A 25,937-nucleotide genomic window follows, 5' to 3' on the forward strand; every position below is an offset into this window, starting at 1 on the left:
ATTTCTGTCATAAGAGAGATTAAAAAAAAAAAAAAAAGACAATTTTTAATCTAAAAACAAACCCTCTCAACCACCTTATCTTTGGATACACAAACTTTCTACATACATTCTGAGAGCATGATGTTTGAAATATGTTTATATTTTCTTCTATTTAAGCTGTACTTTAAAAAAATGAGTAGACTTTGTAATTTCTAGAGCAGTGTTGATTAACGAACTGACGTTGCTGCATTGTTATTAATGAAAGTCCATAGTTTACATCCGGGTTCACTGTTTGTGTTGTACATGTTGGGGATTTTGACAAATGTATAATGACATTTTCCGCCATTATTTTGCAGCAGTATCATAGATTAGTTTCACTGCCCTAAAAATCTCTTGGGTGTCACCTATTTGGTTCCTCCCTACCTCTCTCCCAGCCTCTGCCCACAAATGACCTTGTTACTGTCTCTGTAGTTTTGTCTTTTCCCGAATCATAATGTATATAACATTTTCAGATTAGCTTCTTTCACTCAGCAGTACAGTTTGCTTTTAAGTTTTGTCCATGCCTTTTTGTGACTTGAGACCTCACTTCTTTTTATCACTGAGTAGTATTCCATTATGTGGATGTCTTATAGTTTTTCAATCCATCTGCATGTTAACATCTTTGTTGTTTCCAGGTTAGGGCAGTTAGGAGTAAAACTGCTACAAGTATTTGTGTGCAGGTTTTTGTGTGGATATAAGTTTTCATTGCACTTGAGTAAATACTAAGTGTGATTGCTTTATCTTATGGTAAAAGTATGCTTAGTGTTTTGAGAAACTGCCACATTATGTTTGAAGTGGTTGTATCATTTCACATTCTCACCAGCAACAAACGAATGTTCCTATGGCTCCACATCCTTTCCAGAGTTTTGTGTTTTGGGTTGTACCCTTTCTCCTAGGTGTGTGGTGGTATTTCATTATGGTTTTAATGTGAAATTCCCTAATGACAGTGATTTTGAGCATCCTTTTTTTAAAAAAACAATTCTTAAAAAAACCTTTTTTTAAAATTAATTTATTTTTGCCCACACTGGGTCCTTGTTGCTGCACCCTGTCTTTCTTTGGTTGTGGCAAGTGGGGGCTGCTTTCTGGTTGTGGTACGTGGGTTTCTCAGTGCGGTGGGCTGTCTTGCTGTGGAACATTGGCTCATGGGCTTAGTAGCTGTGGTGCAGGGGCTTAGTTGTCCTGTGGCACGTGGGATCTTCCCTGACCACGGATCAAACCTGTGTCCCCTGCATTGACAGGTGAATTCTTAACTGCTGGGCCACCACAGAAGTCCTTGAATGTCTTGTAATATGCTTTTTTGCTGACTGTATGTCTTGTTTGGTGAGGTGCTTGTTCAGATCTTTTGCCCAGTTTAACTTTTTAAAAATTATTAGTTTTAAGAGCTCTTAGCATATTCTGCATATCAGTCCTTTATCAGATATGTGTTCTGCACAGATTTTCAGCTAGTCTGTGGCTTGTCTTCAGTCTCTTAGCAGTTTCTTTAGCAAAACAGAAATTTTTAATTTAAATGGAGTCTAGCATACCCAGTTCTTTTTGTTGTGGGTCATGCTTTTGGGGTTAGACCCAAGAAGTTATTGCCAAACCCAGGATCACCTCATTTTATCCTGTGTTATTTTCTGTGAGTTTTACAACTTTTTGTGTTTTACATTTATGTCTGTGATCCATTTTAGTTAAAGACTGGCCATTCTTCATTGCTTTTGCTCTGAGATGGAGTCTAGTGGCCTACCTATTGCCAGTGCAAATTTTTTTGGCCAGTCTGTAAATGTGTGATGGTGTCTCTTTGTGGTTTGTTCCTTTAAGTTTTAAAATGTAATTAACTTTGGATATAGCTTTTTACTTAAGGACAGTAGTAAAAATTTTAATGATTTTCATTTGCCTATGATGCTCATATTGCTGGGGTGAAATCTCAAAATCCACCACACCCATGTATGTTTTCATATTCTGAGAATTTTCACTTCTCCTAATTTTGATTTAAAAACAGAACAAAATCTCCATCTAAAACTATAGCAATACCTTATATGTCAGTGCTGGTCTCATTTCATGATCTTGAAACAACTTGCTTCAATAGTTATAGTCTAAGCCACCTTTGGGAACTTGCTTTTTTTATTCTTAAGTGATGAATAGCTTTGCCAACCACGTTAGAGAACGACGTGAACTGTGTTTTGTAAGACGATGCCTTTCCCTTTTTTGACTGGTTGCATTCTTTGAGATGTTTCCTTTGCTTCTTTTTCTCACCCCTTTCTCCCCCCAGACTTGGTTTAATCTTTGTGGTTAACGACTCTGAAGACGTTGATGGGATGCAAGATGCTGGAGTGGCTATTCTGAGAGCGTATAACTATGTTGCACAAGAAGTGGATGATTATCATGCCTTCCAAATTCTGACACATGTATGTTTTTGTTCAAAATGGTGAATAATTTCTAAAAATCTAACTTACTCTCAGAAACAGTATGTGGTAAGGGGATTCTATATTTCTGGAAAGAGAACAAGGTAAAGTATTCACAAACTTTCTGCATTTTATATGTTAGGAGTGGCCTTTATTGATACACTAATGTTAATAATAGATTGTTGAAATTTCAGCTAAGATTCCTTAGATACTAATTCCTTAGATACTAAATACATTAATATATGTTAGTCTTCTGCCTTTTGACAATTTGAAATCCCTGGTTAACGCCTTTTGGTAACTGTGATGTTCTCTACTTGTTTAAAAAACTTTACCCTTTTTCAAGACCATCATGATATTTTCATTAGGGATCCATTTAATATTCAAGTCATAAAATTCTTATCTGTTTTCTCTATTTTTAACTGGAAACTCTGAAATGTTCTGAATTATATATATGTATTTTGAGATACTTGCTCAAGTTCAAACAGAGAACTCTCCTTGGTTTTTTTTTTTTTTTCCTTCTATTTTTGAGTAGTAAAAGTTTATAAGTAGTAGCTGTTTTGTTTACAAATTAGTGTTAATTATTTAAAAGCTACTTTAAAGCAGTTGATTTTTACTACTTCTGTTTTACCTGTAATCATGGTGGCAGCCTGCTGTTTATTATGCTTGTTTTGTTTATTGTTTAGAGATTCAGTCAGAGGCTTTTTTTTTTTTAATTAATTGAGTGTTCCTTTATTTATTTGGCCAGCCTTTATTAAAGATGCACCCTTTACAAAGAAGTGTAAGCTTTCCTCCATCCTCCAACACCTTACGATCTATTGGGGGACGCCTCCACAGAGATGATGTGGTTCTGTGTGGCACCACTGGCTACAGCAGCGTGAGGACCTCACTCCCCACGGAGTGAGGGTGTTCTTGTGGAGGGCAAAGTTGTCTCAGCTCTGTGTAGGTGAACAGACAGGAGTCAGTGAGCAGGGACTGCAGGTCAGAGGTAGCGGCTCCAGGCTGTTAGTGTGACTTGAACAGAATATTGTGAGCACAGAGTGGAGCAGGGAACCTGGTCACTGAGCCCACTGGGCTGCGTAACAGGCATCCAGGTCTAGAGATAAACTCCAGTCCAACTGAGAAACCGCATTGTGATGCGTGTATGGAGGTGGATCTGATGAAGGGTGGAGAAAGAGGCACGAATGCTAGTTGATGAGCTGATGCTGTGACCTCTGTAAGAAGTAAGGGTGGACCCACGATTAGCAGTAGGCTGTGGAGAATGAAATAGGTTCATGTGAAGTTACTGAGGAGAAGAGGTTTAAAGTCTGCTCTTTAAAGTTTTTTCCCCTCATAGCTATGTGTATGAGGGAAAGGATAGTGAGTTTTCTTTTTAGTCACAAAAGGAAAAAAATTATGTTTGTTATTAAAATTTTTTAAAAACAGTATTGAAGTGTCAGTTAAAAATCTCTTCTCCCCTCTCCTTAGTTCTACTCCCTAAAGGCAGCCACTGTTAAAAGCTTGCTTAGTATATCCTTCCTATGCTTAACTGTGTATGCACAGACACAGTTTTGTTGTTTGTTTAGTGTCTGCCTTTTACAAACAGGGATTATGCCATACATATTTTGAAACTCTTTTCCCCTTAAACATCATGGACATGAATGCTTATTTCAAGGATTACTTATAAGTATTCAGATTTTAAAAAAATTAACAGATTTTTGTGTTTTGGACTTTTAATGTGTGGGAATGAACTGACTGAGTTATTTTACGAATATATAGTTTCTAACATAAGAAGGCATAAGGAAGTAATACAGAAAAGGGAGAATTGCTAATATGTCCCATTTGCCCTTTAAGAGAAATAGCTATTTTTTTTCTTTTTCCTCTGCATTCTGAAATCTTTCTTAATAAGTACTCTGAAATTTTGGATTTGAAAGTGTAGTTGGTTACTTGGTTTTTCTTTCTTTAGATGTATAACAAAGTAAGGACTGGAGAAAGAGTGAAAGTTGAACATGTGGTCACTGTCCTGGAGAAGAAATATCCATATGTGGAAGTGAATAGCATTTTGGGAATTGACTCTGCATATGATCAGAATCGAAAGGTAAACATTCTCTGGTGTTTCTCATCTGACTGCAACACTATGCTTTCCTTACCTCCCCTTATTAATGAAAATGAAAGTCACTCAGTCTGACTTTGTGACCCCATGGACTGTAGTATACAGTCCATGGAATTTTCCAGGCCAGAATACTGGAGTGGGTAGCCTTTCCCTTCTCCAGGGTGTCTTCCCTACCCAGGGATCGAACCCAGGTCTCCTGCATTGCAGGTGGATTCTTCACCAGCTGAGCCACCAGGGAAGCCCAAGAATACTGGAGTGGGTAGCCTATCCCTTCTCCAGCGGATCTTCCCCACTCAGGAATCGAACTGGGGTCTCCTGCATTGCAGGTGGATTATTTACCAATTGAGGTATTAGGGTTTCTGTTAATATAGGTGGTGGTGGTGAAATATTTAGATAGTTAGCATTTAAAAAATTTAGAAACCAGATCACTTTTTTATCTTTGCAAATATAGTTTATTTTTCAATTTTGTAAAGGTATCTTTAGCTGGTCTATTAGCTATTAAATTGAAAAATAATTTCTCTTTATTATGCAGTGGTAGTACTTATGTGATGTATGTTCCAGATAAAAGCTGTTGGAAGTATATGATGTATGCTTGTTAGGGTATGATGTATAGCCTAATGTGTGTCATGTATTTAATTGTTTAGACTAAAGGTGGAAATGTAGTAAGAAATGTAATAAACAGAATGGCAAAGTCTTATAATAAAGATGTAGGGAAATATTTTAAAATCTTTGTTTAAAGATAATAATGAGACAGGTAAATACAGTGAAGGACCTTTATTGCAACCAGTAACATGGTGGTTAGTTTACTGAAAATAAGTGTTAAGGCAAGGAATCGAAATACATTTATGAAACAATTTAAAACAGTAAGAGTATATTTATTTACCAACTTTTTTCATTTCTTTGAATGAAAGACAAGACATTTGATTCATCTGCTTGGAGATCTGAGCTATCATTTCATTAGAAACCGTACTGATAATGAATGCATTTTTTATAATTGGTCTTTTGTCTCAGTGCAGAATCCTAGATTCTATAATTTCCATCTCAAGTCTTATGTACACTGAATTCAGTACCAGTTGTTTTTAGCCCTTTGCTTTTTTGTTTTTCTTATCATTCAGTTTATTTTCATTTCCTCCCTTCCTCTCATTTAATTTAACTTAATATAATTTTATTAAGGTAACATTGCAGAGTTGACTCATTGGAAAATCTGATGCTGGGAGGGATTGGGGGCAGGAGGAGAAGGGGACAACCGAGGATGAGATGGCTGGATGGCACCCCGGACTCGATGGACGTGAGTCTGAGTCAACTCCGGGAGATGGTGATGAACAGGGAGGCCTGGCGTGATGAGATTCATGGGGTCGCAAAGAGTCGGACACGACTGAGCGACTGACCTGAACTGAACGTTGATTTATAACAGTATAAGTTTCTTGTGTCCAACATTTTATTTCTACTTCTATATCCCCTACAACTTGCTCACCAAAACTTAGTTTCTGTCCATCACTATACAGTTAGTTGATCCTATTTACTCATTTCTTCCTCTCCAGTGTCCACTACTTTGTTACATGTTTGTTTTTGTTTGGTTTGTTCATTTATTTTGTTTTGCTTGTTAATTAGATTTTTATGTGAAATCCTGTGGTATTTGTCCTTTTCCATCTGGCTTTATTTCACTTAGCTTATTAACTTCAAGGTCCATCCATGTTGTCATAGATGGCAAGATTTCATCTTCTTTTTATGGTTGAGTAGCAGACTGAGCGACTTCACTTTCACTTTTCACTTTCACGCATTGGAGAAGGAAGTGGCAACCCGCTCCAGTGTTCTTGCCTGGAGAATCCCAGGGACGTGGGAGCCTGGTGGCTGCCGTCTATGGGGTCACACAGATTCGGACACGACTGAAGCGACTTAGCAGCAGCAGCAGTAGCAGTCTATATGTGTGTGTGTATCTCATATCTTTATCCATTGATCTATTGATGGACATTTGGGTTGTTTCTGTATCTTGGCTGTTGTAAATAGTGTCATGATGAACATAGAAGTGCATATATTTGTTTTACATTAGTATTTTCATTTTCTTTGGATAAATTATCAGAAGTGGAATTATTGAATCTTATGGTAGTTCTATTCTTAACTTTTCTGAGGAATCTCCATACTGTTTTTCATAGTGGCTGCACCAATTTACATTCCGATAGTGCAAGAGGATTCCTTTTACTCCACATCAGTTCAGTTCAGTTCAGTCGCTCAGTCGTGTCTGACTCTTTGCCACCCCATGGACTATAGCACGCCAGGCATCCCTGTCCATCACCAACTCCTGGAGTTTACCCAAACTCATCTCCATTGAGTCAGTGATGCCATCCAACCATCTCACATACTTAGCATTTTTTGTTGTCTGTCTTTTTTACAGTAGTCATTTTGGCAAATGTGAGGTGATAGCTCACTGTGGTTTTGATTTGTATTCCATGATGATTAGTGATATTGAACATGTTTTCATGTGCCTGTTGGCCATCTGTATGTCTTTGGAAAAATGTCTATTCAGGTCTCTGCTCATTTTTTAATCAGGTTGTTTTTGTTGATGGTGGTGGTGTTTTGAGTTGTTTGAGATCTTTATATATATATTGCATATTAATCTCTTATTGGATATTATTTGCAAATATCTCTCATTTTGTAGGTTGTTTTTTCATTTTAGTGATTTTTTTTTTTTTTTTGCTGTGCGGAAGGTTTTTTCATTTTATATAATTCCATTTGTCTATTTTTACTTCTGTTTTCCTTGCCTCAGTAGGCATATCTAGAAAAATATTGCTAAGACCAATGTTAATGAGCATATTGCTTTTCTTTTTTCTTGGAGCTTTGTGGTTTCAGGTTTTACATTAAAGTTTTTGATTCATTTGAGTTAATTTTTGTATATGGTGTGAGACAGTGGTCTAGTTTCTTTCTTTCTTTTTTTTTTGCATGTGGCTGTCCATTTTTCCCAACACCACTTGTTGAAGAAACTATCATTGCTCCATTGTATGTTCTTTGCCCCTTTGCCATAAATTGTCCCTATATATTTGGTTTTGTTTTGGGGCTGTTATTTCTTGTTCCATTGATCTATGTATCTGTTTTCCTGCCAGTGCCATGCTGTTTGGATTACTATGGCTTTGTAATATAATTGGAAGTCAGGAAGTATGATCCCTCCAGCTTTGATGTTTTTCTCAGGATTGTTTTGGCTATTTGGGGTCTTTTATATTTCTGTATAAATTCAGAATTTTTGTTCTGTTTCTATGAAAAATGTTCTTGAGATTTCAATAGGGACTGCATTGCACCTGTAATATAAATTGCCTTGGGTAATACAAATGTTTTAACAGTGTTAATTTTTCCAGTCTGTGAGCATGAAATATTTTTCCATTTATTTGTGTGTTCAGTTTTTTCAACAGTCTTACAGTTTTCAGTGTGTTACAGGTCTTTCACCCACCTGGTTAAATTTGTTCCTAGGTGTTTTATTGTTTTTGTTGTGGTTATGAACGTTAATTTCTCTTTGTGCTTAGCATATAGAAATGCAACATATTTTATGTTGATTTTGTATCTTATAGTTTTACTGCATTTGTTTATTATTTCTAATAATTTTTTAGTGTAATCTTTACAGTTGTTTTACACATAAAATCATGTCATTTGCAAATAGTAATGGTTATTGGGCTGGCCAGGGTGTTCCTTTGGTTTTTAAGTAAAAATAAAAACCATGTTTTCATTTTCACCTAGAACTTTATTGAACAGCATATTCACCATTTTGTTCCACTACCTTCTGCCATTTTCGAGGTAACTTCATAATTCCATCTTCCCAAAACTTTTTATTGTTTTGAGCAAAGAACTGTTCCAGGTGGCTTTTATAGCCTTTCAGGAAGTGGAAACTTTTTTCATTAAGAGAATTTTGTAAAGACTGAAATAAATGGAAATCCAAAGGTGCGATGTCTGGAGAATACAGCAGATGAACCAGAACTTCCCAGTCAAACTATAATAGTTTTTGCCTGGTCATTAAAGAAACTTGTGGCCTTGTATTATCCTAGTGGAAGATTATGCATTTTCTCTTGACTTATTTTGGATGCTTTTTGTTGAGTGCTACTTTCAGTTGGTCTAGTTGAAAATAGTACTTGTTGGAATTAATCGTTTGGTTTGGTGGAAGGAGCTCATAATACAGGGCTCCCTTCTAATCCCACCGTATATACAATATCACCTTTTCTGGATGAAGACTGGCCTTTGGTGTGGTTGGTGGTGGTTCCATGATCTGTTCCATTCCACATTATTGTACAATATCCATTTTTCATCATCTGTCACAATTTGTTTTAAAAGCAGAATGTTCTCATTACAAGTAGAGAATCACATGCAGAAATATAGTCAAGAAGGTCTTATTCACTTGTGTGGAACCCAAACATCAAAGCAATTAATGTAACCAGGCTGGTGCAAAATGACTTTCAATGCTTGATTTGGGTATTTTTAGTATGTCTTTTATTTCCCTTTCTCAATTCATGTCTTGATTTGATTGCTGTCAGCTTCAACTGGTCTACCAACTCTGGAGAATTGTCTGGTGAGAAATCTCCAGCACAGAATTTTGCAAACCACTTTTGACAGTCGTAGCACAATCCACATTCCCCATACGCTGCGTAAATCTTCTTTTGAGTTTCAGTTGTGTTTTTACCTTTCTGAATAAAGCATAATTATGTCAGAAAGGTTGCTTTTTCCCTCCCATCTTCAGTATTAAAGTGGCTATGCAAAAACTCACCAATATTAATGTTTTTTAAAAAAATCCTTGCTGATGGGACAGCTGTCACAATATGGTCTATTAAAATTGTTTCAAAGAAAGTTAAGACAACTGAACACTACTATAGCTACCTCTGCTTTCTTCTGGTTTCCACTTGAATAGTGTATCTTTTTTATCCTTTCTTTCACTTTTGAGTCTTTTTGTGTTCTTAAAGCAGCAGTGAATTGTAGGCTTATATAGTTGGGTCTTATTTTTTAATCTATCCAGCCATTGTATACCTTTTGATTGGAGAATTTAATACATAACAGAGTGATTATTGATAGGTAAGGGACATATAATAACCATTTCATTAGTTATTTGAGGCTGATTTGTATTTCCTGTTTTTTCTTCCTCTCTTTCTGCCTCCCTTTGTGAACTGATGGTTTTCCATAATGGTATGCTTTGGTTACTTTCTCTTTATCATTTGTGAACCTACTGTAGATTTTTGTTTTGTGGTTACTATGAGTCTTACATAAAATATTTTGTAGATATTAACAGTCTCTTTATGTTGATGCTTTAACTTTGATCACTTATAAAAACTACTCTTTTATTCCCTCCTCCTTTTTATTTTGGACATCACAATTTAATTCTATATTGTATGTGCTGTGCTCTGCTGTGCTTAGTCGTTCAGTCGTATTTGACTCTTTGTGACTCTGTGGACTGTAGCCCGCCAGGCTCCTCTGTCCATGGGCGTTCTCCAGGCAAGAATCCTGGAGTGGGTTGCCCTGCCCTCCTCCAGGGGATCTTCCCAACCCAGGGATTGAACCCAGGTCTGCTGCATTGCAGGCAGATTCTTTACCATATGTATTTAATAGCAAATTATTATAGCCTTAGTTACTTGTAAAACTCTTGTGTGTGTCTGGGTTTTGTTTTTTTTTTTTTGCTTTTCATTAGTGTATTCTTTATATTGAAAAACAGAAAGATGGAGTTTCATGCATCATCTTTAGAGGGGAATCCGAGCGACTCTGTGTTCTCTTTGAGTGTGGAGGTCATTGCTACAAAATTTGTGGTTGAAGGCTCTCTCATGCTTCATCTGAATACTCTTGTCATTTGTAGAGTTAACTTTCTTTAATTTCTTTTTTCTTTGATGCCCTCTGACTGGATAATTGCAAAGTTTCTGTCTTTTAACTTGTAGATTTTTTTCTTTGACTTGATTTCACTCCGATGTTAATGTTATATTGTTTTTTATTTCATTCATTCTATTCTTCAGCTCCATAATTTCTGTTTGGTTCTTTTTTATGCTCTCTCTCTTTGTCAAAATTCTAATTTTGTTTGTGTATTGTTTTCTTAATTTTGCTGAATTGTCTTTCTGTGTCTCGTAGCTCATTGACTTTCCCTATAACAGCTATTTTGAATTCCTTATTGTGTAAATTGCAGATTTCCATGTCTTTAGGATTGGTTACCAGAAGATTACTGTGATCCTTAGGTAATGTTATAGTTTCTTGAATTTTTTGCATATTCGTTGCATCTTTATGTTGTTACCAGAAATGACTGGTAGCAGTCACGTCTCCCAGTCTTTGCTCTCTGCTTTGGGAGAAAAATACCTTTCATTCCAGCCTTGTTAGGAATTCTGAGGCTTTCTCAGAACATCCGTGGGTACACCTACTCCATGCTGTTGTTCCCTCTTGTGCAGATTTCTGAAGCTTGTTTAACTCCTCTTGATTCTACAGTGCCCCAGGCTGGGTGCTGACAGGCCCGTTTTTTGTTTTTCCCAAAGTGGCACTACAGCTCAAATTTTGTCTCTTTCCGGCCCATGGATGTGGACTGGCTTTCTGTATGTCCTCATTAGCCATTGGCGAAGTTCACTCTTGCTGCCGTTATCAGGATTGCACACTGGGAGCCAGCCACTGTGTGCAGGCTTATGTGGGTAAAGGTGTGTAGAGCACTGTAAGGGGATCTGGGGGGGTCTGTGAATGAGATGTCCTGGGTGGCTCTTAGGTGGGCTTCTTGATGCAGTAAGTAGGATCTGCCTTCCTTGAATGCCCGAAGAGCACTGGCTGCTGCTCTCCCGGCCTCTTCCCACTTGGTGAAGCTGCTTGCAGTTCTGTATTCTGGATGGGGCAGAACAGAAATGGGGCTCTTTGCCAGCATCTGACATAGCTGGGGGAGCTGGGTGCTTAGTCCCTTGCTCTTACTTCCCCTGTAGAAGAGACTGTAGACTCAGAAGATCTCTTGTGTCTCTAAGCTGTGCTGACTTGGGAGGAGAGTGATATGAATAAAGTCAGACTGTTTCTCTCAGTCTCGCCAATGTGTCCAGTGGACAAAGTTGTGGAACTTCTCTGCTGGAAACCTAGACCTTCTTTGGCATCGTATCTGTGGGTGATTGCTTAAGATGGTTGTTCCCAGGAGTTCCCTGGAGCCAGCTCAAAGGCCAGTGCAGAGGCCACAGCCATTGTCAAAGTCCGTCTGCCTGTTTCCTGCTGCATGGGTGGGCAACAGTTCTCCTGGGCCACTTGGCGTTTGGTTTTGGATTCCAGAACTCCCACAAAGACACTTTTGCCTGTGGATGGATGCCAAATCATTGCTTTTCTGTGGGGGAGGCACTAATGAGGGGTGTCTTTTTCAGCCATGAAACTGATATCACTCCTTTGCGTGCGTGCTTAGTCACTTGCTTGTGTCCAACTCTTTGCCACCCCGTGGACTGTAGCCCGCCAGGCTCCTTTGTCCATGGGGTTATCCTGGCAAGAATACTGGAGTGGGTTTTCATTTCCTCCTCCAGGGGATCTTCCTGACCTAGGGATCGAGCCCACATCTCCTTCCTCTCCTGCATCGGCAGGTGGATTCTTTACAGCTGAGCCACCTGGGAAGCCCCCAAATCATTCCCGCCTCAGTGTTAAATCTCCTTGTTTTCAGGAATATCCAGTTGGGTTTGAAGTTGAAGCTGGTCATGAGGTCTACTCAGTTTAGAGTGAACATGTTTCCATTATTTTATTGCAACCTTTTGTTCAGTCACTTTCCTTTTATATTTTTAATAAAATAATATTGATATGGGCACGTGCTGGTGATTTTTTTCACAACCAACATGAGTAGTACTCTGTAGACAAAGAAAAAGTGAAATAAAAGGAAAGAAGGGCCACTTGAGAATATTTGAGGAAATTAATGGAATTTCCTCATATTTCACATTTGGAAAATGTTTAACTTTGATGTTCTATCATTCTGTTGAAGAAAAAGTATGTGTTGCCTTTTTTATTGTGAGTGATTGCTGTATCAAAAGGAATTGCTTGAAAACATTGAATACAGTGGACAAATTGGAGGACAGCTTGTTTTTTTAATATTTATATTTTATTAATAACATATTCTTTGATGATACATATGCAGAGTTGGATGTATTAGAGATGAAGGACATATTCTATAATATTAATGGTTTTAAAGCATAATAATGTGAGAAGGAGTATTAAGCTTCTAGGGCATGGATTACTAGTATCTTAATACCTGTCCTGTATGGTAAAGCCGCCCAACTTGCCTTTTTAAACTTGAAAAGGATACGTTAATAGACTGCTAAAACAATGCTGGAAACATAATTGTTACGTTAAAAGAAATGATAACATTCTAAAATTTACCTCTTATGATCAATTTATTCTGTGCAATAATCAGTTATTACATCTTCTTGAATTTTCATTTATATTCAAATGAATAATTCACTCTTGAAATACAGGCTTTCAGCGATAGCTAATATAAATACATAGATATAAAAATGATAAGAAAATAGCATACTATTTTGCTGTCATGTTTCTTCCATATAGTGTATAATTAGCAAGCACTGTTAAAGAAATACCTACTTCTGAAGAAAAATATATTAAATCTAAAGTTCTGATTTCATTTAGCAGATTATACACTGATTGAAAAATGAAGAAACTCTCTCACAACCAATATTGGGTTTGTGTATATGTGTGAAAAATGTTTCAAGAAGCAGTCTCCACTGCAATAAATTTGAGGTGATCATTCTTTTACACCTGTTGATATAGAAATCGATCAGTGAAAGAGATAGATATCATTAAGAATTTAACATTTAGCTCTTTACATTTATAAAACAGTTTCATCTAAATAAGTTGTATAATCTGTATCTGCATGTGTGTGTGCTAAGTTGTTTCAGTTGTGTCCAGCTCTTTTTGGATTATAGCCTGCCAGGCTCCTCTGTCCATAGGATTCTCCAGACAAGAATACTGGAGTGGATAGCCATTCCCTTCTCCAGGGATTCTTCCTGACCCAGGGATCGAACCTAGGTTTCGTGCATTACAGCAGATTCTTTACTGTCTGAGCCACGAGGGAAGCACAATCTGTATCTAACTTTCCCTAAATAAGGTTCACAGAAAGTGGTATTTTGACATGTTGCCTTTTATGCACTGAAATCTTGATTTTGCTGAAGAATCAAGTGAGAGTATCACAGACCCAGCTCCTCAGTCGTTTCTCCCATTTGGCCATTTGCCTCATCTGTACTGGTTAATGGGCCTTCTCATATAAACAGGTCATAATTTCCTAGCTAAGTAATCACATACTTTCAAGAGAAGGTTATTGTGAGATTCCCAGAAGTCCTAAGAATCTAATGATCAATAAGATTTTTTAACTTTTTAAGATTTTTGTAGGACACAGACCCTTCATATGAAAAAGCCCAAGGAAAATAGATTTTTTTGAAAAGAAGAAATAAGTACACGTTTTTTAAAGGAGAAATGAGTACAATTGGCAAATGTTATCATACTTACAAATATCTGAGTCTTTTGTTATAAATCTGAAGCATTGTTATCTTCTGTGTTTGATATCTGAAAGAAGTAATTGTTTCTAAAACTAGGGAGTACAATTAAACTAGATCTTTTGAACTGAAGAGCATATAGTCTGATAGGTGCATATTTGTATCTTTTAAAGCCAAAGTAAGAAAAGTTCTAAATTATTCATGCCAACATTTTACCACTGGCATATTAACTCTGAGTCTTTATTAATCTCAGTTATTTTTTATGAATGACTCATTTGTGACTTTGTAATCAGTGTTTCAAAATTGTGTATAATTAGCATTTTTAGTGATCAGTTTCTAGAAATTCTCACATAAAAGTTTTAAGTGTGACTTGGATTATTGGCCTGCATTCTGTTGTTTAGTCTGATAATCTTTTTGCAGGTTGCGAAAATGGAAAGTCAAAACATCTCCCTCCAACTCTTGACTTTTACTCAATTACCACTTTCAGAGAAAGCCAATGTTACTTACTTCCTATTGTTACTGAGAGTTATAATGTGGGTTTTGTTTTGTTTTCTTGGGGAATCCATCAGTAAATTTTCAGAGCTCAAAGGATATTAAAATTGGGTGTCTAGGAACTTCTTTGAAATAGGTGAGATGTCAAAGAACAGAATTAATGTAAGTTTTGGCGGTGTACTTTTGAAAAGTTTTAACAATGGCATAGAGAAATGGCAGAGATCAACCTAGATGGTATAGAGAAATGGTGAGATCACAGTCTTTCTCACTATGCCCTATTATAGTCCATCACAGAAGTCTGTAGTATCATTTACCACTGTGGCTAGATCTGAAACTAAGCTTATGACTGGTATTAGTTACCACATTTTGCTGTTCATGCTATCTAAAAGAGGTTATATACTTTAAATTTCTGCTATTTTCAGAAAATATCAGTTATAAGGTGTTTAACAAGGATGTCTTATAAACTTTTTATGTCTTGGGTAATAACATAGTTTTTACTCTAAAAACTTAGTCTTGAGTCTGTGGTTGGTATCTGGAGGAATGTACCTATATTGATTGTTGGAAAAGTGTTAGATATATTACTTCACCTGGTATTTCCCTGCCAAGGAATTTCTTCTGTCCTTGAGAAGAAAAAAAAGATTGAGCTCAGTACATTATAGAGTGATTTTTTGAGCACTGTCTTTTCACCAGCCTTGTTTTGGCTTCTGTAGGTGTAATTTCTTTTTTAGTGACATGGACCCTTTTAAATTTAGAATTGGATGTGAATATTTCATCTCAGGTTATCTGCCCAGGAGCACTAATGATTTATGACAGTCTGTAGTAGTGCTGCCCATTATGGCAGCCTCTGGTCACATGGGCTTTTAAAATGGAAATTAACCAGTTTCCTGTGCTCAGTAACTGCATGTGGCTAGTGGCTACTGCATTGAGCAGTGAAGATAGAATATCTCCATTATTGCAGAAAGGTCTGTTGTGTAGTTTGGGCTGTAGTATGTATAATTCAGATCTGTTAGCCTGGGTTGCTTAAAATTACTCTCATCCCCACCTTGACCTACTTCTTGATTTATAAGGTTTTGTGGTTTTATTAAACCTCAGTAATTTAAACTCAAATTTACCTAGTAGGCTATTAACTATGATGTTCTTTATATATATATTTAAATTAATTTTTATTGGAGTATAGGTGATTTACAATGTTGTTAGTTTTTTATATATTTTAAAAATAATTTTTGTAGTTATCTCTTGGATTATATATTTCTGTTGATTTTTTTTTCTTGTTAGAACATGTATGTGTGAAAAATATGCTTTGTTCAATTTTTCTCAGGAATGACAAAAATATACTATTTGTGGTCCCATGTGTTTCAGGAAGCAAGAAGTTACTATGAGCAGACTGGAGTTGGTCCACTGCCTGTTGTCCTATTCAATGGAGTGCCCTTGGAAAAGGAGCAGCTAGACCCTGATGAATTAGAAACCATTACAATGCACAAAATCCTAGAGACCACAACTTTCTTTCAAAGAGCAGTGTACTTGGTAAGTAGTGTTTCAGGTAGATTTTGAAAGAGAATGGTTTGCTTGCATTTTGTAGTCTCTGTATTAGGCAGTAAAATTCCTTAAGTATCACTGTTTTCTGTACCACTCTCAACTGATCTGTAGACTCCCAGCAAATTCTGGGAGTGAAAATATTCATGAGATTTCTGTACATTGTTTTTGAAATAACTAATTTTATTGGCTTTAAGATTAAATTTTATACTAAAAATTCTTAAGAACTTAGCCATTCTTAGAAACATTTATTCCATTTCTAAGGAATTTTGACATAGAGAAATTCAAATATGCCATATTGTGTGTGTGTGTAGTTACTGTTGACATATAACGTATGTGCCAGAAAAGTCAACCTTTTAAGGTGGACATGCGGTAGGTTTTAGTATATACACAGAATTATGCAGCTGTCACCTTTGTCTAATTTCAGAGCATTATTACCCCTAGAATAAACCTGACACCCAGTAGCAATTGCTTCCCATTGTCCCCTACCCTACCCCCTGGCAACCATCAATCTGTTTTCAGTCTGTGTGGATTTGCCTGTTTGGATAGTTTATATAAAGGGATTCATGTAGTATCTGGTCTTCTGTGATCGATTTCTTTTACCTAGCATAATGTTTTCAAGATTTATGCTTGTTGGAGCATATGTCAATACTTGATTCCTTTTTATCACCAAATGATAGTTCCTCCAGTGGACAGACCACATTTTGTTCGTGCGTCATCAGTTGATGCATGTTTAGGTTATTGCCACTTTGAGCTACTGTGAATAATGCTGCTGCTGTAAGCTATCAGTAAAAGTTTTACTGTAGACATGTTCTCAGTTGTCTTGGGTATATACCTAGGAGTGGAATTGTGTGCCCATTTAGTTCTATTTTTAACAGTAATTCTCTTTTTAAGAGAGCTGCCAGACTGTTTTCCAAAGCAGTTGCACATTTAAACATGTATACAGGTTCCATTTTCTATAATTGGTATTATCTGTCTCTTTGGTTATAGGCTGGTGGGTGTGAAGTGATATCTCATGGTGGTTTTGATCTGCATTGTTCAAACATGAATGATGTTGAGCGTTCTTTCCTGTGCTTATTCACCACTTATTTCCTCTTTGGAGAAATGTCTATTCAGATTATTTGCCTGTTTTTAATTGGGTTATTTATTTTATTAATGTTGATTTATAAGAGTTATTTATGTATTCTGGATATGAATTACTTATTATTATATGTATATGATTGTCAAATATTTTCTCTCATTTTCTGGTTTGTCTTTTTACTTTCTTGGTAGTGTCAGTTTACTTTTTTTGTTGTTGCTTATACTATTTGTATCATATGTAAGAAACCTTTATTTAATCCTAGGTAATGAAGATTTCTATGTTTTCTTCTGAGTATTTCATAGTTATTTCTCTTAATGTTTAGTTCTTTGATCCATCCTCAGTTAATTTTTATATGTGGAGTGAGGTAGGAGTCTATCTCATTTTCCATGTCCAATTTGAGACATGCAGCTGGATATCTTTTTAACTATTCAGTTAGCTGCCCCAGTATCATTTTTGAAAAGAATTGCCTTTCACCCTTGTCAAAAATAAATTGCTCACTAATGTATAGGTCTATTTTTAGACCATCTGTTGTTTCAATTAACCTACTTTTCCTATGTAAGTACCTCACAGTCTTGATTATTGTCATAAGTTTGAGTTTTCCAACTTAGTGTTTTTCTGTTTTAAGAATGTTTGGCTCTTTTGTGAATATTAAATGTATAAACATATGAATGTGAAATATATAAATGTATACTGAAGCAGTCACTATGATAGCAAAGAATGAGAAATAATTTAAATATCCAACAATATGTTGGAACACAGTGCAGCCATTAAAAAGACGTTAACTAAGACCATCTAAAGACATGTCTACAACATGTTGCCGTGGACCAGCAAATGGATTATATTAGGTAGTGTGGCTAGGCTGATCTTATTACTGTGTATATGTGAATGTGTCTGAATAAGTGACATAAGTATATGTGTGTGTGTGTGTATGTTAGGCTGGAAATGTGCTTAGTCACTCAGTCATGTCCAACTCTGTGTCACCCTTTGGACTGTAGCCTGCCAGGTTCCTCTGTCCATGGGGATTCTGCAGGCAAGAATACTGGAGTGGCTCTCCTCCAGGGGATCTTCCCAACCCAGGGACTGAACCCAGGTCTCCAGCATTGCAGGCAGATTCTTTACCTTCTGAGCCACCAGGGAAGCCCAGGCTGGAAATAAATAACTCAGATGAGCAGCTTTTTCATGGATAGCATGGCGAGATCATGGATGATTGTTTTTCTTTGAACTCTTCTGTATTTATCATATTGTCATCAATGAATATGTACTATGGTGCCAATTTGAAGTAAATAAGTTTTTTAAAAAGCCTTAGCCTGTTGACCACCTGACAGGAAAACTGCTCAAGCACAGAGAAAAACAATTGCTTTACAGTTTTAAGATTAAAATTATATTTTAAAAAATCAGATTTGAGTTCAAAGTGAGCTTCAGACAAGATAATTATGTGCCCACTTCCCTGGTGGCTCAGACCGTAAAAGTGTCTCCGTACAATGCAGGAGACCTGGGTTCGATCCCTGTGTCAGGAAGATGCCCTGGAGAAAGAAATGGCAACCCACTCTAGTACTCTTGCCTGGAAAATCCCATGGACAGAGGAGCCCGGTAGGCTACAGTCGATGGGGTCACAAAGAGTTGGACATGACTGAGCGGCTTCACTACACTTGTGGTTTTAAAACTCATTGTGTAGTTTTGAATAAACATTACAAATTTCAACTCACTATTTTTTAAAATGAATATTTTTAGAAAGGAACTTTTCCAAATCACGTTGGTTTACATGAACACCTTTGGTTTTCAAACTACTCTTTTCACTGGGCTCTTCTCTGTGGTCAGATATGCCCCATCTGCTGTTTTGCATCAGGCCAGCTTACAAGACAGTTGTCTATAAAATTTGTAAAATCCCTAGTGAAATTTGATTAATAAAACCTTAATCAATCAGTCATGTAGGTCTTTATTTTTTAGGAGAAAGATCAAAGAAAGGGGAAATAAAATATTAGAGACCTAAAGCTGACAAAAAGCCTCTAAAACTGAGCTTTACACGTATGCTTTGTGCTATCCATGTTCAGGTGAATCATAAAATTCCAAACACAAAGAAACTCGAAAAAGCAGTTGAAAGAAAGTTAACATAGCCCCAAATCTCTGATTTAGGCACCATGTTACCAGTCTTTAATGCATACACAAAACACATGTGTGCACATGTGTGTATACTCACGTATCTGGGAGGAAGATGATGGCTGGGGTGGTCCCTTCCTCCTGGAAGTTTGTACCTGGAATATTAATATTTGAAATGTACTGACAGTTTTAAGTTTCTGGAGAGAGAGGCACCATTTCTCCTTTGTAGTAGACTTCTAATGTTTCTAGGAAAAGTCCCAGTCTGGGCTGTTTAGTTCCCAAATATAAAGGACTTAGCTCATATACTGAGAGAAAATGTCAAGGTCACCATAAAGATGACTGTTGTTGTATAGTGTGACGTGGCTGCTAATGGAAACAAGGCTATTCTTTAGCCTGACTGTGCCCTTAATGCATCGTGGAAATGATTCTTATATAAATAAAACTTTGGATTGGACTGTTAGTATTACTTAAAAAAAAAAAGAAGAAGGTTTGGCTCTTCTGTGTCTCTTTCAATTCCCTATGACTCTTAAAATAAGCTTGTCAGTTTCTACCAAAGAGAGGCCATTGGAATTTTAATAGTAATTGTGTTGAATCTATAGATCAATTTGGGGACTATTGACATCTTAACATTAGTGACTCTTCCAACCCATGAACGTAGGACGTATTTCCATTTACTGTCTTTTAATGATGTTTCATAGTTTTTAGTGAAGAAGTCTTAGACTTTTGTTAAACTTATTCCTTAGTATTTTATATTTTATTCTTTTTGATGCTGTTGTAAATGCAATTGTTTCTTTAATTTTGGGGTAGTTTATTTGTAGTGAATAGAAATGCAGTTGATTTTTGTTTGTTGATCTTATATGCTATAACCACGTTGAACTTGTTTATTAGCTCTGTTAGTCTTTTGTGCAGGTGTGTGTAGATTTCTTAACATTTTCTGTATAGAAAGCATTGTCATCTTTCAAATGACAACAGCATGTCTAGAGTGGAACTCTTGAGTTTTTCCTACTTATATGTTACATTTTGTTTTGTTTTTTTTACAACAGATTACAGTATTTCTACTCTCTTAGTTCTCTGCTTTTCAAGACATCAAAATATGACTTACTGTATAGATATTTCAGGACCCCAAAGCAATGTATAGACAGAAAAAAATCTCAGTATACTTAAGGATTCTCAGTAGCTTGAGAGGGAAATCAAGGTCTGGCATTCTTATAAATAATGATTATTAAGACTGATCAAATGGAAAGACTCAAATGATTTGTTAGTTTTGAACTGTGTATTTATTTAAAAATTCCCCTGGTTATTGTCATAAAAGTAAAAAAAAGTCTCCCTCTGTATATAGCCATCCATCTACCCACCTTCCAATAATAGGTAATTGCTGTTTTAAGTTTCTTCTGAATTTTTCCAAAACATTTTTGTATCTATATGCTAACAATGAAAATTTACTCTTTCCTAACCTTTATTCAAAGTGGTAACAAATTATTAGTACATAACTATACTATATCTTGGTTTTTTTTCACTTAACAAAATACAAATTATAAGTCTTTCTAATTTGGTGTATAGCGTATTCTGTTTCTTTTAATATAGCCATGTAGTGTTTTATTAGTTGGTCTCAGTAAGCAATTTTGCCCCACTTGGCAGCACATTTGGCAATATATGGAGATATTTTTGTTGTCGTAGTTTGGGGAGGAAAGAGGTGCTACTGGCTTCTAGTGGGAATGAATCAGGCATGCTGCTAAATCTCTTGCAATGCTCAGGATGTCCCTTCCCTTCCAAAACAGCAGGATATCACCTCCTTTCCAAAGAGTTATCTAGTCCAAAATGTCAATAGTGCTGAGATTGAAAAACCATTTTGTGGATATACCCTCACTGCGTTTCTCAGATATGTAAATTAACATTTTCCGTCAAATCTGGGAACTTTTTACCCTTTATTTCTTCTATTAGTCTTTTGGTTTGTGGTGACTTCTGACACCACACAGCCCAGAGTTAGGAAATAGTCCTAATAGATTAAGGACATAGTTCTTCACAAGATTGTTTTTATTTTAGACACTAGACACAAGTTCAGAGATCCTCAGGCCACCCTTACTTATGATCAAATAGCTACAAATGCAGGTATCCCCTCAGTTATGATAATTTGCTGGAATGGCTTACAGACCCAGTATAGTGTGGTTTTTACAGTTAGTAATATTAAAGTAATTTAATATGTATCAGAACCAGCCGAAGGCTGAGGTGCACACAGCAAAGCTTTGGAAGATTCCAAATGTAAATATTCTATGTCTTTTCCCTATGACACCAGGTTATATTATCCTTCTAGCTCTTTGATGTGGGATACAATTGTTGTGCAGTGTATGGGTCGTCTGCTTGGTGGCTCTACGGTGGGGTTAATGGGGACCTCCTCCAAGAGGGCTTATGCCACAGGCTGTGTGACCCAGATCTGCCGCACGCAGAGCCCCTGCCTCTGCGACAGGCCCCTGCTGACCTGCACCTTCACAGGAGACACTCAAACACAGGTCTGGCTCAGTCTCTGTGGGGTCTCTGGGTCCTGGTATGCACAAGGTTTTGTTTGAGCCCTCCAAGCATCTCTGGTGGGTATAGAGTTTGATTCTAAATGTGATTTCACCCATCCTACTGCCTTGCTGGGGCTTCTCATTTGCCCCTGGATGCGGGCTATCTTTTTTTGCTGGGATCCAACATTTCTCCTGTCAATAGTGGTTTAGCAGTGAGCTGTAAAAAGAAAAACAAATGCAAAAGGCAAAATGGTTATTGGAGGAGGCCTTACAAATAGCTGAGAAAAGAAGAGAAGCTAAAGGCAAAGGAGAAAAGGAAAGATATACCCATTTGAATACAGAGTTCCAAAGAATAGCAAGGAGAGATAAGAAAGCCTTCCTCAGTGATTAATGCAAAGAAATAGAGGAAAACAATAGAAAGGGAAAGACTAGAGATCTCTTCAAGAAAATTAGAGATATCAAAGGAACTTTTCATGCAAAGATGGGCACAATAAAGGACAGAAATGGTATGGACCTAACAACAGCAGAAGAGATTAAGAAGAGGTGGCAAGAATACACAGAAAAACTGTACAAAAATGATCTTCACAACCCTGATAATCACGATGGTATGATCACTCACCTAGAGCCAGACATCCTGGAATGTGAAGTCAAGTGGGCCTTAGGAATCATCACTACGAACAAAGCTAGTGGAGATGATGGAATTCCAGCTGAGCTATTTCATATCCTAAAAGATGATGTCGTGAAAGTGCTACACTCAATATGCCAGCAAATTTGGAAGACTCAGCAGTGGCCACAGGACTGGAAAAGCTCAGTTTTCATTCCAATCCCAAAGAAAGGCAATGCTAAAGAATGTTCAAACTGCTGCACAATTGCACTCATTTCACATGCTAGCAAAGTAATGCTTAACATTCTCCAAGCCAGGCTTCAGCAGTATGTGAACTGTGAATTTCCAGATGTTCAAGCTGGTTTTAGAGAAGGCAAAGGAACCAGAGATCAAATTGCCAACATCTATTGGATCATCAAAAAAGCAAGGGAGTTCCAGAAAAACATCTACTTCTGCTTTATTGACTATGCCAAAGCCTTTGGTTGTGTAGATCACAATAAACTATGGAAAATTCTGAAAGAGATGGAAATACCAGACCACCTGACCTGCCTTCTGAGAAGTCTGTATGGAGGTTAAGAAGTAACAGTTAGAACTGGACATGGAAAAACAGACTGGTTCCAGAATGGGAAGGGAGTACATCAGGACTGTATATTGTCACCCTGCTTATTTAACTTATATACAGAATACATCATGTGAAATGCTGGGCTGGATGAAGCACAAGCTGGAATCAAGATTGCTGGGAGAAATATCAGTGATCTCAGAAACACAGATGACACCACTGTTATGGCAGAAAGTGAAGAACTAAAGTGCCTCTTGATGAAAGTGAAAGAGGAGAGTTAAAAAGCTGGCTTAAAACTGAAAATTCAAAAAATGAAGGTCATGGCTTCCAGTCCCATCACTTCATCACAAGTAGATGTGGAAACAAGGAAACAAGTGGCAGACTATTTTGGGGGGCTCCAAAATCACTGCAGATGGTGACTGCAGCCATAAAATTAAAAGACACTTGCTCCTTGGAAGAAAAGTTATGACTAACCTAGACAGCATATTCAAAAGCAGAGACATTACTTTGCCAACAAAGGTCTATCTAGTCAAAGTTACGGTTTTTCCAGTAGTCATGTATGGATGTGAGATTTGGACTATAAAGAAAGCTGAGTGCTGAAGAATTGATCCTTTTGAACTGTGGTGTTGGAGAAGACTCTTGAGAGTTCCTTGGACTGCAAGAAGATCCAACCAGTCAACCCTAAAGGAAATCAATCCTGAATATTCATTGGAATGACTGATACTGAAGCTGAAGCCCCAATACTTTGACTACCTGATGCAAAGAACTGACTCCTTGGAAAAGACCCTGATACTGGGAAAGACTGAAGGCAGGAGGGGAAGGGGATGACAGAGGATGAGATGATTGGATGGCATCACCGACTCAATGAACATGAGTTTGGGTAAACTCTGGGAGTTGGTGATGGACAGGTAAGCCTGGTGTGCTGCAGTCCAAACGGTTGCAAAGAGTAGGGCACTGAGCAACTGAACTGACTGAACATGTGGGGTATTGCCATCCAGGGAAGTTCAGTCAAGTTTTGGCATCCACATTTTTTACTGGGGCTTTCTTATGTAGCTGCTGATAGAAAGCTTTTAGGTTTAATTAGGTCACCGTTGTTTTTTGTTTTTATTTTAATTATTTTAGGGTCAAAAAAGATCTTGCTGTCATTTATGTCAAAGAGTCTTTTTCATGTGTTTTCCTTTAAGAGTTTTATAGTGTCTGGTCTATACATTTAGGTCTTTAATCCAGTTTGAGTTTATTTTTGTGTATGGTGTTAGGTAGCATTCTAGTTTCATTCTTTTACATATTGCTGTCCAGATTTCCCAGCACCACTGATTGAAGAGTCTGTCTTTTCTGAACTGTCTATTCCTGCCCCTTTTGTCATAGACTAGGTAACATAGGCTTGTGGGTTTATCTTTGCACTTTCTATTCTGTACCACTGGTCTATAGTTCTGTTTTTGTGACAGTGCCATATTGTTCTGATTACTGTAACTTTGTAGTATCATTTGAAGTCAAGGAATCTGATTCTTCCTCCTCCATTTTTCTTTCTTAAGATTACTTTGGCTATCCAGAATCTTTTGTGTTTCCATACAATTTATAGAAGTCTTTGTTGTAACTCTGTGATGAATACCATTGGTAATTTGATAGGAATTGCATTGAATTTGGGTAGTATGTTCATTTCCACTACACTGAGTCTTCCAATCCAAGAACATCATATATTTTTCATTCTGTTTGTGTCCTCTTTTGATTTACTTCATCAGTGTTTTATAGTTCTCTGAGTTCAGGTCTTTCGCTTCCTTGGGTAGATTTATTTCTTAGTATTTTATTCTTTTTATTGCGATGGTAAATGGGATTGTTTCCTTAATCTCTGTCTATTCTTTTATTGTTAGGAATGCAAGTAATTTCTGTGCACTAATTTTGTACCTTGCAATTTTACTTCTGTTTCATTGACTATGCTAAAGCCTTTGACTGTGTGGATCACAACAAACTGGAAAATTCTTAAAGAGATGGGAATGCCAGACCACCTTACTGGCCTCCTAAGAAACCCGTATGCAGGTCAAGAAGCAACAGTTAGAACTGGATATGGAACAGACTGATTCCAAATTGGGAAAGGAGTACATCAAGTCTGTATATTGTTACTCTGCTTATTTAACTTACATACAGAGTACATCATGTGAAATACTGGGCTGGATGAATCACAAGCTGGAATCAAGATTGCCAGGTGAAATATCAACAACCTTAGATATGCCACACTAATGACAGAAAGTGAAGAGGAACTTAAGAGCCTCTTGATGAGGGTGAAAGAGGAGAGTGAAAAAGCTGGCTTAAAACTTAACATTCTAAAAATGAAGATCATGGCATTCAGTCCCATTGCTTCATGGCAAATAGATAGTGAAACAATGGAAATAGTGACAGACTTAATTTTCTTGCGCTGCAAAATCACTGCAGATGGTGACTGAAGCCATGAAATTAAAAGATACCTGCTTCTAGGAAGAAAAACTATGACAAACCTAGACAGCATGTTAGAAAGCAGAGGTATCACTTTGCTGACACAAGATCCATCTAGTCAAAGCTATGGTTTTTCTAGTAGTCATGTATGGGTGTGAGAATTGGACCATAAAGAAGGCTGAGTGCTGAAGAATTGATGCTTTTGAACTGTGGTACTGGGGATGACTTCCTGAGAGTCCCTTGGACACAAGGAGATCAAACCAGTCAATCCTCAAGAAAATCAGTCCTGAATATTCATTGGAAGGACTGATGCTAAAGCTGAAGCTCCAGTACTTTGGCCACTTGATGCGAAGAGCTGTCTCATTGGAAAATACCCTCATGGTGGGAAAGATTGAAGGCAAAAGGAGAAAGGGGCGACAGAGGATGAGATGGTTGGATAGCATCACTGACTCAATGGACATGAGTTTGAGCAAACTCTGGGAGATAGTGAAGGACAGGGAAGCCTGGTGTGCTGCAGTGCATGAAGCTGCAGTCCCGAGTCGGATATCACTCAGCGACTGAACAACAACAGCAGCCTCACCGTATTCACCGATTAGTTCCAGTAGTTTTCTGGTGGAATCTTAAAGGATTTTCTGTGTATAGTACTGCAAACAGTGACAGTTTTACTTCTTTTCCAATTTGTCGTCCTTTTATTTCTTTTTCT

At 37.1% G+C, this 25,937-nt stretch overlaps 1 protein-coding gene across 2 annotated transcripts in view; it reads left to right on the forward strand.

The window, feature by feature from the left end:
* The window catches only part of UGGT1 (UDP-glucose glycoprotein glucosyltransferase 1), a 111,197-nt gene that overhangs the window by 37,426 nt on the left and 47,834 nt on the right, over nucleotides 1-25,937 (forward strand). For both annotated transcript variants that reach the window (XM_040227871.1, XM_040227872.1), the window contains exons 16-18: nucleotides 2,270-2,405; nucleotides 4,345-4,476; nucleotides 15,789-15,953. In XM_040227871.1, coding sequence (XP_040083805.1) covers nucleotides 2,270-2,405; nucleotides 4,345-4,476; nucleotides 15,789-15,953 — 433 coding nt within the window. The remainder of the gene's footprint in view (nucleotides 1-2,269; nucleotides 2,406-4,344; nucleotides 4,477-15,788; nucleotides 15,954-25,937) is intronic.

This window comes from Oryx dammah, unplaced genomic scaffold, assembly GCF_014754425.2.
Source record: "Oryx dammah isolate SB20612 unplaced genomic scaffold, SCBI_Odam_1.1 HiC_scaffold_27, whole genome shotgun sequence".
Lineage (NCBI taxonomy): Eukaryota > Metazoa > Chordata > Mammalia > Artiodactyla > Bovidae > Oryx > Oryx dammah.